General features: G+C 36.8%; 1 protein-coding gene across 2 annotated transcripts in view; it reads left to right on the plus strand.

Moving 5' to 3' along the window:
• Positions 1–16,955, plus strand: part of PKHD1L1 (PKHD1 like 1) — a 152,943-nt gene that overhangs the window by 112,296 nt on the left and 23,692 nt on the right. For both annotated transcript variants that reach the window (XM_032415905.1, XM_032415904.1), the window contains exons 60-68: positions 3,573–3,676; positions 4,807–4,936; positions 5,691–5,812; positions 7,811–7,901; positions 11,026–11,174; positions 11,257–11,379; positions 11,926–12,037; positions 12,118–12,234; positions 15,301–15,466. In XM_032415905.1, coding sequence (XP_032271796.1) covers positions 3,573–3,676; positions 4,807–4,936; positions 5,691–5,812; positions 7,811–7,901; positions 11,026–11,174; positions 11,257–11,379; positions 11,926–12,037; positions 12,118–12,234; positions 15,301–15,466 — 1,114 coding nt within the window. The remainder of the gene's footprint in view (positions 1–3,572; positions 3,677–4,806; positions 4,937–5,690; positions 5,813–7,810; positions 7,902–11,025; positions 11,175–11,256; positions 11,380–11,925; positions 12,038–12,117; positions 12,235–15,300; positions 15,467–16,955) is intronic.

Below are 16,955 nucleotides of genomic sequence, written 5' to 3' on the forward strand. Positions count from 1 at the left end.
TCAATCTTATTTCAACTGTATGACCACCCACTCTCTTTAAGCCCCTGGGTTATTTTGACACAACTACATATATATATATATATATATATTTTTTTTTTTTTAAGATTTTATTTATTTATTTGACAGAGAGATAGAGAGCACAAGTAGGCAGAGAGGCAGGCAGAGGGAGAGGGAGAAGCAGACTCTCCACTGAGCAGGGAGCCCGACGCGGGGCTCGATCCCAGGACCCCGGGATCATGACCTGAGCCGAAGGCAGCCACTTAACCGACTGAGCCACCCAGGCGCCCCTACATATATATTTTTATTGCCATATAGCATTGTGTAAGTTTAAGGTATGCACTGTATTTATTTTGATACATTTATATATCACAATATGATTACCACTGTAGTGTCAGCTAACACCTCTATCATGTCACATAATTATTACATCTTTTTTGTGGCAAGAACAATTAAGATCTGGTCTCTTAGCAACTTTGAAGCTTATAATACAGTATTGTTGACTGTAATCACTATGTCATACATTAGATCTCCAAGTCTTATTTATCACTAGTTGCAAGTTTGTGCCCTTAAACAATATCTTCCTAATTCCCCCACCACCACCACTAACTTAGCTCCTGGTAACCACCATTCTACTCTCTGCTTTAATGCATTTGACCTTTTTAGCTTCCACATATAAGCATCATACAGTATTTGTCTTTCTCTGACTTACCTCACTTAGCATAATGCCCTCAAGGTCCATCTGTGTTGTAGCAAATGGTAAGAGTTCCTTCTTTTTATGGCTGAAAATATTCCATTGTTCATATATGCCTCATTTTCTTTATCGATTCATCCATTAGTGGATCCTTAGGTTGTTTCCATATCTTGGGTATTGTGAATGAAGCAATCACATATTATTTCATCTAAAAATATTTCAGTATGTAACTTTAAAAGACTTCTTTAAAAATATCGAGAAGTATCAGACATAAAAATGTTAATAATATTTCCTTATCATCAAGTGATTATTCACATTCCCCCAGTTCATTCTTTCTCCTTCCTTCCTACCCTCCTTCCGTCTTTCCTTCCCATCGCTTGTATTCTTTTTGTTCAAATCAAGATCAAAATAAGACCGTGCTGCAATTTGTTGTGAATCTCAAATCTCTGATTCATTTATCTCCCCTTATAGTTTATTTAGAAAAGAAGCTAGATCATCTCTTCTATAGTATTTCCAACAGTCTGGAATTTAGTGGTTCATCCTTAGAATGTAAGCCTGTCCCCTTTGTATTTTCTATCATAGGTAGTGTAGAACTAAAAAATTGATCATACTCAAACTCCATTTTTAGGCAAGACTTCTTCATAGTTGATGGTATATTTTTCCATTAGTAGACACAATGTTTGATTATGTCTCCGTTTGTGAAGTTAGCAGCCATTAATGATCATTGCCTGGATCTATTAAATCATGGAGGTTTAAAATGGTGATATTTTAATTCTACAATTCCCCCCTAATTTATAATCTAGAATATTTCTGTAAAGAGAAGCTTCCCCAGTCAACTATTTGATTACCCTGAGAAATAGTTTATATAGGAAATGTAGGGAAAATGCTTGATTCTTTCCTATTATTAGCTAGTTTTTGAAATAGAGAGTTGATTCCCGGTCATTCTCCAAAAGTGACAGGCATTTTTATTTTTTGTTTGTTATTAGCGTCATTATAAGCTCTATGGATTTAAACATACTGTATGGTCTAATCCATATATGGATTGTGATTGTTAATCTTATTGATACTCGAAATGCCCAGTTGCCATTCACAAATGAAAATGCCCCACCACTGACCTTCAGAACATTTTCATGTTGATGCCTCTGTCCTTTTGACTTAGGTTTCATTAGCTTCTTCACTTTCTGATATGACAAACACATGTTTTTTTGTTTGTTTTGTTTTTCTGAGCCTGGAAATAAGTCATCCCTCCAAGAAATGCTGGTTCTTTTTACTGGAAACTGGTGTTTGGATCCCACAATCTGGGTACCAGAGGCCAGTTGTTTATTCTTGACTTGAATGTTTTAGCAGGTCCTCGTTCATAATTCTGCCTATTGCATTTTGCAACAGCTCTATTTTCAGAAAACCTTTATATTGAGCAAGCAGCCATCCCACTATAGCTTCTGCCTATTGGTCATAATTTGTCAACAGGAGCTTAACTAATGATGATAACAGTAATGATGATCCTGATACGATATTTCAGGCACTATACCAAGCATTTAACACATATTATCTCATTTAATCTTCATAGTGCTCTGCATTTTAAAGATAGATAAATAGATTATTAGACGAATCAAATTGCTCTGGCCTTGGATACTAATCCACACCTTGGAGACTAATCCACTTCAAATCCCATGATGGACTTGTTCCCATGACAACCTTTCCTTGCTTCTGTAAATTGTTTTGTGATGTTAGGAAACATCTATGGCTTTTGTAGGCCAGATGGTCTGTAGTAACTATTTTTTCTATGTATGATATTATTATTACATTTTCCACCGTATATCCAATTGCTGGCTCATGGATTTTGAGACAGGCTTTTCCCTTCTAGTACAAAGCAACTCTTCTCTAATGCATTTTATTAAATATCAGTTTTTGAAACAAGGAATAGCCCCTGCTGTTTTTTACCAGCCATGAATCTCTGTGCCTCCATTTTCTTATATCAAATATAAGAATAGTAAAATTTCCTAACTCACAGGACGTTGTATGAGAATTAAACCACAAATTGCCTTTTAAGCACTTGGCACAGAGTACTACTACTCATGGATTGCTGTTGCTATTATTACTAATCTGTGAAATTGCTTCTTGTCACCTCAATGGTACTTACGACACACTGATGAGCAGATACTTGGTAATGCATATTCTGGAAAGGATTATGTAAAGATAATGCCCTTCAAATCTCTTTAGATCGTCAAAACTGAACTGTCAGGTAAATTTTATCTTGTGCTTTATCTCATGCGTTCTCAACAGGAAGAGTATCACTACCAAGGGGATGAAAACTTATTCTTGCAGGACAAAAAATGTAATTTTTAAAAAGATTTATTTATTTGAGAGAGAGAGTGAGCAAGAGAGAGAGAGAGAAAGTGCGAGCGCACATGTGCATGAGAAGGGGGAGGGGCAGAGGGAGAGGGAGAAGCAGACTCCCTGTTGAGCCAAGAGCCCGAAGTAGGCTCCATCCCAGGACCTGAGCCGAAGGCAGATGCTCAACCAACTGAGCCAGCCAGGTGCCCCAGGACAGGAAAATTTAGATGAGCAATAGTTTGTGGCCCTCCAAAGAGCCACCGTACATTAACAGATATATAGTATATCTGAGGTATTAGATTCCATGGGGAGGGGAGGCTATTAGGAAAGAAAAAGTCTAAAAAGGCTCTCGTGGGGGGCAGTGAAAAAAAATTCAGAAACACTGCCTGATTTGGATTAAAGGAGCAAAGAAAAATGAATGAGATTTCCATGAAAAAGTTGAAAGCAACTTTGCAATTTGGAAAATTACAACTCGTGTAGTTTTTCAAAAATTTTTATTCTGTTACAAGAAAAAAATATTGTCACTCTTCCCTCCCTGCCCTGCCAGGAAATGCAAGGATAAGTAACGTGGAATTTTATCACAGTGGTCAAGAAGGCTTCAGGGATAGCATGGATCCAAGATACGCCGTAACATTTCTTAACTTAGGACAGGTTTGTACTTCAATTTTCGCATATATTCAAAATAAAATATTTTGATTTTGATTTTTTTATTTTTTTATTTTTTTTTTAATATTTTATTTATTTGACAGAGAGAGACACAGCGAGAGAGGGAACACAAGCAGGGGGAGTGGGAGAGGGAGAAGCAGGCTTCCCGCCGAGCCGGGAGCCCGATGTGGGGCTCGATCCCAGGACCCTGGGACCACGACCCGAGCCGAAGGCAGACGCTTAACGACTGAGCCACCCAGGCGCCCCTGATTTTATTTTCATTTAAGTTTACTAAAAAGTCATATCTTAGAATTGCTAAGGTGATGATCTAATATAACTTTCTTAGATACATTTTCCATCAACTTTTTTAGACTCATAGCGGCATCTGATTTACCCATTTCACACATTTATTTAAAGTCAGTAAAAAAAACAAGCAAACAGAAAAAGGAGCACAGAGGTGAAAAGAATTAAAGATCTATGATATTATTTCATAACTCCACTTTATTTTGCAGTGATCAAAACTATTTACAAATAGTTTCTATTGAACAAAGTGAGTATTGCTTACATTTCTCAAATGAAAAGCATGTCTGTATATCCATGCTTCTGTCAAAAGTGGGAAAAGAGATGTGCTTAGAAGGCTGGTGATTGAAGAACAAATGAGAGAGAACATATTTTTTATGAAAATAAAAAATAATCTTGTAGGTTTGAGGTTGCAATCCCAAACTTACTCGTTGGCTGGTTCCTACAGACCTTTGAATTGTAACCCCCTGCCTAGAGTATCAACTTTTGTAATTAAAAAAAGTCCCTGCTCATCGTATAATAAACTATTCTGAAAAATAATTTTTAGCTCTGTAGTATTTTATAGGTAATGATAGAAATACAAATGCATAGAAAAGTACTTCAGAATTTTTTATCTGCATTTAAATCTGCATTTTGCTTTATTTAATCATAAATTGAAGATATGGAAATTTCCCAGGATTAAAAGATCTACAGGGAAATCATCTTCTTTCATGGAATGTGAATTGAGTATTTTATTTATCAAGATTTGTTTCCTGAAAATCACCTACTTCAAATTTTTTCTTTAAATGTATTTTAATTTTATTTTAAAACGTTCACTGAATCCTGATGTTTTATAGATTCAAGAACGTGGCTCATCCTATATTCGAGGCTGTGCCTTTCACAATGGCTTTTCCCCAGCAATTGGTGTGTTTGGGACAGATGGATTGGACATAGATGACAACGTCATTCACTTTACAGTGGGGGAAGGTAGTATGATAATATTTTTGTCCAAATAATATGCTTTCTGAGACAATCTTATCTGAAAACACTCGAGCCATGCTGTCCAATTGATCTTTTTCAGAGAATGGAAATGGCCTCTATCTGTGCTAGTATGGTAATTACTAAACCGCATGCAGCCAACGAATACTTAAAATGTTGCTACTATGATTGAAGAACTGGATTTTTCATTTTAATTGTACTTAATTTACGTTTAAGTAGTTACATGTGGCTATGGCTATCATATCAGACAGTACAACTCTAGAAGAGTTATTTACCAGACCATGATCTTGTGTGAATTATCTAATCATCAATAGTTTAAATTACTATGACTTTTTTACTATGACATTTAAAATGCTCCTCACCTGTCAGTCAAAAAGATTACTCACAAATAAATGTTACTTTTTTATAAAAATTGGGCTTGATTTTAGGAGGTAATCCTTTCTTGAATATCTGTATAAAGCATAAAACAAACTCATTTAATGTATACAGAATTGGTGTTTGTTAAAATCTGAGGTGGATCCTCATATGTGGAACCCACATATTTAACAGGCACCCCAGAAGAGTCTAAAGCAGTTAGATTATTAAAGAGGTAGAGTTCAAAGGGCATACTCTAAAATTTAAGAGATTGATTAGTCAGGCTCGAACTAGAAAAACTAATTTCATGGAAACATGAAAGACATTCCCCATAGCACTCATTACAAATCTGTATGTATTTGGGGGGATTTTATTCATTTTTTTGCAGGTATAAGAATATGGGGGGATGCCAACAGAGTTCGAGGAAACTTGGTTGCACTTTCAGTTTGGCCAGGAACCTACCAAAACAGAAAAGATTTAAGTTCAACTCTCTGGCATGCAGCAATTGAGGTAGGGTGATTTATAATTATATAAAATAATGACATAACTTTACAAGAGTATCCTAAATTATGATTTGTAATTTCTTTACAGATTATATACCACAGATTATAAATTCTGTCTCAAAATATTATTGAAAACTGTTTCCTCCTTAGATAAAGATTGATGAATTAATAAAATGAGCTAATGAAAGGAGTGAATAAATTTTCTTGAGAGATGTGAGCTCCCACAGCCATTGAATTTTTCTTTGTGTTGATGTCCAGTGGTTTAAATAATCCTCTTACTTCCTTGCTTCTCCAGCATTAATTATCACTTCCAAGTCCTGGTACAGGGTCTGCTGCTCACTGACTGAGTGCCTTGCACATATTACTACTTAACTCTGAATTTAGTTTCCTTCATCATACGGAAAATTAGAATTGATAGACTACAGAATCTCTAAAGTTCCTTTCTCATCTAAAATTCTTATGATTATGTGAGGTTATTTATTCTTATCTAGTATTACTAATTGGACCCTTCTTGGTCCCCATGAAGTTTCTTCAATCACTGTAGGCCATCAGGTGTAGGATGAGATTGCCGGCAAGCAAACAGAAAGTACAGAAAAAAGGTTTAGAGGACATATGGCTCCATCTTGTTTTTTTTCTACTTCCTATGCCATAAGAGCCAAAAGGAATTTAAAAAAATAGCTCTTTTGGAAGATGGGATAAGGAGTGAGGTTTGTTTTCGGGCAACTAGTAATAATCACCTTACAGTAAAACCTGAAGGCCTGGAACTTGGTATACATTTATGAGAATATTCTCTTTTCATCCTATTTATAGATGTGAGAATGTAATCCAATGTCAATTCCAAATCTTTAAAGTTTTCTGTATCTTTTGAAAGAAAAGGAACTTACTTTACTTTTATGAATTTCATTTAACTCTGTTCTCTTATCATAATATATCAAAATAAAGGTGCTTACCCTCAGAGCTACGCTCCACCCAGGATCCCACACACAGGCCATCTTTAAATTTCCCACAGAGGGAGGGGGCTTGCCAAAAAGTGTAGTAGCAGTTTCAACCCCAGCAGGGTGGTGCTGGGATGCACGTGGCCCTGCACAAGGAGCAGGAACCAGTCAGGCCCCAGGTTCAGAAACATCTCTTCCTTTGTCCTGTGGGGGTCAATAAATGTAATAAATTATCTCTCAGTCTGTGAGCAAATAACATGTCCAGAAAATACAAATAATGTCCAGCCTCACTTGTCACCTAGGAGAGGCAAATTAAGGTTAATCTGGATGTTACTTAGTGAAGAACGTGTTAAATTTTTAAAGAATGGTAAAATAAAATGCTGGCAAGGTTGCTGTTAATAAATAAATAAATAAATAAATAAATAAATAAATAAATAAATAAAGGTGCTTAATACTTTAAATAGTTGAGATTTTGACTGTTTTGCTGACACCAGAGGCAAGAATTAAATCTTCTTTGCTCTATACTTTTCATTTTTTTGCCCCCTTGACTGGGCTCGTAAAGTAAAATTGTTTAGTGACTACCTAACACTTGTGTTCAGCCTGTTTTTAGTATAGCAGATTTTATTTAAACGAGTAAGTGCTTCTACTGAGTCTTATGATCCACTATAATTGCCTTAGTTTTCTCTTAATAAATCAAAGTGGTAACATAATATAACCAAAGAGTGATAAAATCCTACTAACCTTGCTCTAATGTTGGAATTTGGTCTATGGCTTATAATTTTGAATGAAACCCAGTGGATTTTGTGACTGAAGTAAAAAAAAAAAATCTCTTTAATGCTGTTTTCTAATGAAATCTAAGGCATAGTGTCTAGTGATGATTTTACACCAAGAACTTAAGGTAATTTCAATACTTCATTTGTAATGTAAATGTGAACGGGTTGAATAATGAAATTAATTTTTCCTCCTACAGGGTAGTCATAATTAGTTTTCCTATATGTGTCGCAGACTTGCTCTCCCTGTACAGTTGTGTAAGAGCCTGACCCATAGCCTTTCCCTTCTCACCGTACTAGATAAACAGAGGGACCAATACAGTCTTACAAAATAACGTCGTGGCTGGATTTGGAAGGGTGGGATACCGCATTGATGGTGAACCTTGCTCAAGTAAGTCTTTCGGCACAGAGTCACTAAAACTAAGAAATACCTTGTCCAAATTTGTTAGAAATAATTATTGTTTGTTAGTTCAATATGTAATATCTCCCCCTCCAGGGTACTGAAAGAACTCAACGAGCATTGAGTCTATGAAAAAAAAATGAATAGGCTTTTTAAAAAAAGATTTTATTTATTAAAAAAATAAAGAATTTATTTATTTATTTATTTATTTATTTATTTGAGAGGTGGGGAAGAGCACAAGTGGGGCGGGGGAAGGGGGTGGTAGGGGGAGGGGCAGAAGGAGAAGCAGACTCCCCACTGAGCCAGGACTTGGGATCATGACCTGAGCTGAAGGCAGACGCTTAACCGACTGAGCCACCCAGGCACCCCTGAATAGGCTTTTAAAGATAATTTTACATGTTTATGATCCAAAAACTCTAGCAGCCGCTTCAGTTCTTGACGCAGCTGGTGTTGGAACAGCGAGTACCTCATCCCACTACCACTTTCATAAAAGCAACACTTTAGAGATACATGTCTACAGGGATATGACACTGTTGCATGTTTCCTCTTGACAGGAATAAATGCTCACTATTTGTGCATTTAAACTTGCAAGCATGGAATAAGCCAAAGGACATGAACAGATAGTTCTCAGCTATATTTCTATTAGAGGAGTAAAACTCAAAAATTAACTGAACAACTACTCTTTTGGCAAGTCTAGGGAAACTAGAACATTGTGTAATGTTCTGGCTGATTGAATGACAAAACAATATAACCCCTACAGAGCAGAACAGGGCAATAGCTGCCAAAATTATAGGAGCATTTGCTTTTGCCTTAACATTTCCACTTCTGGCAATCTAAGTAATATTTGCCTCTGTAACACTTACAAAATGATTTGTGAACAAGGTGACTCATCACAACATTGTGTGTGCTAGCAGGAAACTGCAAGTTGCCTTGTGTCCAATGCAGTGGACTAGTTATATAAAGCCAGATATTGGAACACTAGGCCCCTCTCAAAATGAGGGAAGAAGATACATATCGATGTATTGATATGGAGAAAGAAATTTGCAGGATATTCTTAAGTGATAAATGGAGATTGCAGAATATATATATATATAAAACAATATACAACTATATATAACTCTATATACAACTCTCTCTATATATATACTGTTTTGTTTATGGTATGTTTTGTGGAAGAAAGGAAAGAAAATAGGAGTATATATGGTTATTTGTGTTTATATAAAGCGACACAAAGTATAAAAGCAAAAAAATCAAAACAGGTGAGTAGCGACAGGGTGACTGGTGACTTAATATTGTATAACTTTTTATAACCTCTTGGTTTTCCAACTAAGTAAATGAATTATCGGATCAAAATAAAATAAGTAATAGAGCTGCAGATTTTGCCTCTTGAGAAACTCAGAGGAAATGGGGTTTTCTCTGAAAACTTTATATCCCTTGTACAGCTGATTTTTTTTTTATCTCAGTGTAGTTATTTTTAAGATTCTTTGAATCAGCATTTTGTAAATCAGCATTTTTCTGGAAACTCAAAAATTATTGGGCTTAAGCTAATTTTATTCTTGTGTAAATACGTTTTGAAGGAATAAAACAACTGCCAACAAATTTAGCTGATTCCTTGATATATACTGTTATTAAATATTTTAGTTCTCAACAGCTTAAAAGTTTTCTTTGACTAAAATTTTAAAATATGTCATTTTTCTGTAACTTCTTTGAAGTGTTGTCCTGGATTTTTTTAAGTCAAAATATGATCCGTGAATATGAATATTTACTAATATGTATATTTCACTGACTATATTGATATTCCTAAATAATTGAGAGTGTTTACAAGGAAGTTTGGGATTTAGAGAAATTGAAATAAGAGACATCACTGAGGAATTGAGGGTTTAAGTTCGTGGAATGGGGACACCAGCCTATCTAGTGAACCTCCCAGGCAAGTGGGAGACTGGGAGCCGGAGTCTGGGAGGCCGGGAAGGGAACCATGACTGGGTCCCAGGGGCAACACTATATGGAACCAAGGGAGAGACATGTGAACAGCTTCTTATGGAGAAAACAAAACAGAATCCAGGCAGTTGACAAGTAAAATTTCAACCCCAAAGTATTAGGAAGAAAGGAAAATCAATAGAGGATAGGAGGAATTCAGATACCAGGAGACTTGGTCAAGAGAGCTGGTACTAAGTAACCTGTAGGGGGTGATGCTGCTCTTTATAGAGAAGCCTCCAATATGTGCATGGTTAGGAGGGAATTATTAAGATTGCTGATCTGATTTGTACGTAAGTAAAGTTTCATAAAAAATCTACTTCAGGTTTCCTATATATTAATAATGAGTATAGCTTCCGTTTATTGAGGCACTTTATGTGGGTTATTTCATTTCATTCTGAGACTACTCTAAATTAGGCATTAAAACTTTTTATATTTGAGGAAACTGAGGTCTTAAAGGTTAAACAATGTTCCAAGGTCATACATACATCAATTCAACAGATAGTTAAATGAACACCTATCTCTGCATGACCTTCTAGGCCCTAGGAATATGGTGGTGAATGAGATAAACACCGTGTCCTCTCTCATGAAGCTTACATTTCTAATAGGAGAGAGGAGATGGATAATTCATGAATAAGTAATAATAAAATTTCAAGTGAAAATAATGTTAGTGGCCTTGTGAAGGAACTGAGGTGCTACTTTGAATCAGGTAGTCAGAGAAGGCCTTGTAAGAGGGTGACACCTAACTTGAAAATGAGATGACCGGGAGGCACCAACAACAAAAAGGTGTGCAGAGGAAGCATTTTATAAACAGCAAGCGGTATCATTGTGTTTCGGGGTTAGCCTTCTTTGAATCCAAACACCGTGCACTTTCTCATGAAATTCGTGTCTAATGAGAGATAGTAAGTTAAATGTGCTAACAACTAAACCAAACTTTTGCAGTCATACTAATGGTGAAGGGACAAATTAGGTAAGATTAAATCCTGAGTAGAGTAAGCCATAACAATATTTAATTTTCATGTTAAAATTTACATAAGATTTATACATTTAATTTAAAAAATTTTAACTTTATCATACTTCTTATAAAGCTCTAGGACATGACTTATAATGTTAATTCTCTGTTTTCATATTTCTTTACAAGGTCAGTCTAATCCCATGGAAAAGTGGTTTGACAATGAAGCCCATGGAGGTTTGTATGGTATTTATATGAACCAAGATGGCCTTCCTGGGTGTTCTCTTATACAGGGATTTACCATTTGGACATGCTGGGATTATGGAATTTATTTTCAGGTAAATGTGATCCAGGGTGGTGATTATTTATCTTGTTTTATGATTGTATTTTGTACTATGTAAACTACAAGTTGTTTTACAGACCACAGAGAGTGTGCATATCTATAATGTGACTCTGGTTGACAATGGGATGGCCATTTCTTCAATGATTTACATGCCAGCTGCTGTATCTCACAAAATTTCCAGTAAAACAGTGCAGATTAAGGTAAGAAATGAATACAGCCACAATAAGGAGAAAGGGTAAAATTACTGAAGTTCCGATAAGAATGATCTCCTTGACTTCTAAGCCCAGCGAGTCCAAACCTCCTTGTCTTTGTTCTCATTGTCTTCCTCCAGGAAGTGCTCTATCTTTCCCTCTCCTCCCTGCTCCCCTCACCTCTTCTTGCGTACCACCTGCTAATCTTGCCACAGTTAGTGAAATTTTTCTCTATGACACCTTTCCTGAACTAGCTTAGATAGTATTGATACTCTCTCCTCTTTTTGTTCTTGCGCTTCCCTGGGCATATTTCTATCACAGAAACGTAACATGTCATTATAATAATTTACCCACCTGTCTTCCCCTTCCCAGTTTGACTGTGATTCCACTTAGGGCATAAAGTCATATCCTTTTCACCTTGGCTTTTTGAAGGATCCCTTCCTCAAACTTCAAGGTTGTGTTTTGCTATGGTGGAATTCAGTATTATCCATTATCATATTTTTCCTGAGGAAAAGCTGTTATTTAAGCTGTACTGTTTGAATTTTTTTTAAATAGAGCTCATTAATTGTTGGAAGTAGCCCTGGATTTAATTGCTCTGATGTCCTAACTAATGATGATCCCAATATTGAACTTTCTGCCGCCCATCGGAGTGCTAGACCTCCATCAGGTGAAAATTTTAGAAGTTCAATTTTGGTGTTCATGTGGGTGCATATTTGAATCTTATTAACTTTCTTTCTTTCATAAAAGGTGGGAGAAGTGGGATTTGCTGGCCTACTTTTGCTTCAGCACATAACATGGCACCCCGGAAGCCCCATGCAGGGCTCATGAGCTACAATGCCATTAGTGGCCTTCTGGATATCTCAGGCAAGTTTAAACATAGTCTTGACAAATCTACTCCATTAAGTTCTATAAAGAATATGTAGAATATATCTAATAATGTTTCACTATTAGTAAAAAAAAAATAATGATTTAAATGAATTTGTATATGAATCTGCTCAGTGTGAGAAGCCAAGAAATCAGACATCAGTCAATTTCAAGAATGGTTCCCTGGCAAAATTTGTATATGTTAAAGAAGTGACATTTAATTTTTCCTTCTAAAACAACAGAGGAAACACTGATATAGTGATTTAATGTTCATTTCTATAAATTATAAAAACCCTTTTATATAAGTAGGGTTATATATTATTATCTCTTTTTACAACTGAAGAAATTTAAACTCATATAACCTAAGAGCTTAGTAACATCTATTGGCTCTATCATCCTGTTCATTTATTTCTTTAGTGCTTCTTCCATAGTTGATACACTTTGGTGATCACTAACATGCCCTCTGTGCTTACTCCCAGAGACCCATGCACATGCTTTTCCCTCAGGCTTCATTTTACCCAGTCATCCAGTCTTGTTCCTTCCAGGCCCCTGACTAATTAGCTAAGTCATTTTTTATGTTTATCCTTACCTCACACCACTTCTGTCTTCACACAAAGTGGGTCACCCTGGGTACTACCCAAATTTCTATCCCATAGTAGAATCTGCCCATGCCACACTCTTTCAAGGCCATCCCCAGGTGGGGCTGAAATGCACTGGCCTTATATAATAGACTCATTCCAATATATCATTTTTCAGAGACTTCTGACCCCTTCTCCTACAGTTTGCCGTTGCTTATCATCCACTTCATTTAAAGTGGAACATGAACATTTTCCAAACTTAGAAAAGCCATGACAGCAGCATGGGAGAATACCCCAATCCATAGTGACACTCTCCCTTATCTAGCTTTATATTCTTTCCCCCTTAATCTAACATCATCACAATTTACTCTCAGATATATATACTCCTGATTCCTGCCAGTACATGTTACTCAGTTCCTGCAGTTCCTTTGGTCTATAATTCCTCTCATCCCATAGCAGGCTTAGCACTGCCACAGTCAGACCATGTTGAGACTTGACCAGACTTACTGCTCTGTTTGCCAGAAGGGGAGATGGGGACAGGACCTGAGAAAGGCAAGATTTGCCTTTTCTTCTGAGGTCTTGTCATGATTTCAACAAATGGGGCAGGGGAGCTATCCTCTAATAAGGGAAAAGCAGACCACTTATACAGATCTGGAACATTCAAGGGGAACCCAGGGTTTCAAGGCTCAAGTTCATCTTCCTTATATTCCCATCCTAACTCAGAGTTCCATTCCTTTTCTATTAGAGCCCTGTCTTTGATGTAGGAGACTTGCCAGGGCTAAGAATTCAACCTTCTATGAATGCTGTGCTGGTTTTGTGATCAGATCCTGAGGTTTGCCTTGAATTTGTGATTGATTACCACAGCTTACAGTTTTTTTCTTCAAAGCACCAATGATGGTCAACAGTCACCTACTTCTAGTTTCCTTGTAACCACTGTTTCCCCTTTACCACTCCAATGCCAAAGTTACTGTATAAGCCAGAGCATTTCCTTCCACCTAGATATTATCCCAGTTCACCACGAGTGAAATCTTAACAGCTGCACTGTTAGAGCATTCTAGGGACTATCACTACTCCACCTGCCACCAGTAAGGGCATCCTCTTTCCCATCCAGACAGCAAGTGAGCTAAATTCATTATTGCATCATTACAGTGTGTATCCTAGGACCACTTCTGGTACTCACTGTCTAAATCAGGTGTTCTAAAAGTAAAGCCAGAGATGGGATTCTTGTGCAAGTGGTTTATTAAAGGTGTGTTTTCACAAGAAAGGGAGTGAGGGAAGTAGGATAGGGCAGAGCTAAGCAAGGATATGGTCTCAGCTGGAGTCTAGCTCCTTCTTGATACCTTAGGGGGCTGTGTAGTTTAGTTAACCCCTCTTGAGGCAAGGGGACCTTCTGTATCAGTTGCCAATTAGACATGATAGCCCTTTGGTGGTGGTATTAAGGAGTGCATAATCTCTTAGGAGAGGGAGTTGTCATCTGGTCAAGGGCACTTCTCTGGAGAAAGGGGCAGGTGTGAGTAGTTGGCAGCCAATACTTATAGGAGCTGAGGACAAGTGCACTGGGCCAGTAAAGCAGATCTGTACAGGTTACAAACAGTGTCTGCTACTATGGTATTTTATTAGTATTCATCTACAAGCTCATATTCATGTATATACAATATCATCTTAGGAAAAAATATCATCAGGAAGAATAGTAGTAGTACATAACTGATTTAAGAATTTTGGAGTTACCTTTTCCTTTTTTTCTATTTTTGAGCTATTGGATTTTAAGTACAATGGAAATTAAGTTTGAATTCAATAAATTTTATCTTCTGGTCATACAATATATGCAATAAGGCCAAAAGAACAATGTTTCAATTAGTCTTTGCTGTGTAACAAAATACCTCCAAAATTTAGAGTCTTTAAACAACCATTTATTAGCTCATGATTCTGTGGATTGACAATTTGGGCTTTGTTCATTTGGATAGTTCTTCTGCTGGTCTCACCTGGGATTATTCCTTAGGCTGCCCACAGTTTACAGGATGGATAGGGACTAGTTGGTCTAGGTAATCTCACTTCCATGTCTGGTGGTTGGTACTTGCCAATCGTTGGGTTGGCCATTAGCTGGAGTAATGGGGGTGATTGGGCCATACGTCTCCTAAGGTTATTCACATGCTAGAAGTCACAGAATCCCTCAAAAGCACCAAAAGAGAGTGAGCCCTAATATGCAAGCACTTTTCAGATCTACTTATATCACAATTGCTCTTGTCCCATTGGTCAAAGCCAATCACATAACTAAGCTCAGAGAAAATATGAGAAGACTATTCACTGGTATTAATATAGGGAGGCAACAATCTAACACAAATAGTGGTGGACTATCTACCACATAAGCTAAGAGCTCCATGTTCAGAGTGGTGTTATATGATGTGTTTGCTGGAATGTACATGAAATGAAACTGATTTTATCACTTTCTCCTTAGAAAATAATTATTTTTCTGTTATTTATGTTTTAGGTTCAACATTTGTTGGATTTAAGAATGTTTGTTCAGGTGAAACTAATGTGATATTCATTACTAACCCTTTAAATGAAGACTTACAGCATCCAATCCATGTGAAGAACATACAGCTGGTTGATACTACTGAACAATCAAAAATATTCATACATAGGCCTGATATAAGGTACAATGTATCAAAATCCGTTTTTTTCTTTCCTGTATTTATAGCTTTCCATTGTCTTTTTTCCCTGCCATAGATCTGAGACAGTTGTTATATTAAAGTAACTATTAATTTCTATAAAATTTTAATCAGGATCATGAAAATTAAGAATATTTAATGCATTTGTGTTTTCAGTTAAATTGAAGAAGCTAGTCTTTAATATGTATATTTTCTCATACTGTTTTTTTCCATGCATCCCATCATAAAAGAAAAGAGACCAAGTTAGAAGTGTGTTGTACATTAGTATCTCTCCACTAATGGTCATTAGGAATGAAAGACATCTCTATCATTTCTGCCCTTTGCCTTACTTCTTTTGTTTCCAGTTGCTTTCCAAATATCTTACCATGTTCACCCCAAAATGCACTTTGAAATTTAACATCAATCATTATAATCACTGTGACTGAGAAGATGCAGAAACTCAGAAGAGTGACTTTTCAATCACAAAAGTCAGTTGGAGTCAGAATATTTGTAGAAACTGAGCCACTTAGACCCTAAATCTTAAAAGAAGATAGCCAGTAACTGCTACACTTTTCTAAGAGAAGCAGACCAGGAATTCAGATGTAAGACAAGATCGGAGGAAAGAAATTTTTTATGAGAGATCTTTGACCATTTTCAGCATAGGAAGAAGACAAGGAATAATGCTGTCTAATTAGATAGACATCTCTTCAGACAAATGCAGTGTTTCATAAATAGTTTCACTTCATCTGATTTTGTTTTGGTGACAACTGCACATCTCCTCATCTAGGAATTACTGAACTGCAGTAATTTTTGGCTCAATAGAGCCTGTCCTCACTAGAATATTATTAGCTTCTGTTTAATTATCATTGAATCTTTCAGATGTAATATATAATTTTAATACCTAGGTCATGAAGAAAATACTACTTTTTTTGAGAGAGAGAGCACGCAAGCAGGAAGGGAGAGGGGCAGAGGGAGAGGGCAAGAGAGAATCTTAAGCAGGCCCCATGGTCAGCGCAGAGCCCCATGTGGGGCTCGATCTTACAGCCCTGAGAGCATGACCTGAGCCGAAATCAAGAGTTGGATGCTTAACCGACTGAGCTACCCAGGTGCCCCAGAAAATACCACATTTTAAAATATATTGTCTTTGGCTCTGTGCTTTTGTTAAGATGCTATTGGCATTTTCCCAGATCCCTTTTACAAGACAGTTCACCCAGTCCCCCAATGATCTAAATGTTGGCCAATAATAACCTACAGTTGCCCTCTTTTCCAGAAAATTGCTCTTAGCTGAACAGGAATAGCCTTGGGGTGCTAAAACCTTCCCTAACACCACCTCCTTTCAATCCATGCAAAATGACTGGTTTATACAGGAGTACAAAAAGCCAACCCCCTTGTCTCAAGGTGGGAGAACCCCGGGTGCAACTGATGATCCAGAGGTACCCTTAGGATCAGAATGAAGCTAGTCCACAGACCATAGAAATCTCGTTTTCTTTCCTTC

This window comes from Phoca vitulina, unplaced genomic scaffold (genome assembly GCF_004348235.1).
Source record: "Phoca vitulina isolate PV1807 unplaced genomic scaffold, GSC_HSeal_1.0 scaffold18, whole genome shotgun sequence".
Classification (NCBI taxonomy): Eukaryota; Metazoa; Chordata; class Mammalia; order Carnivora; family Phocidae; genus Phoca; species Phoca vitulina.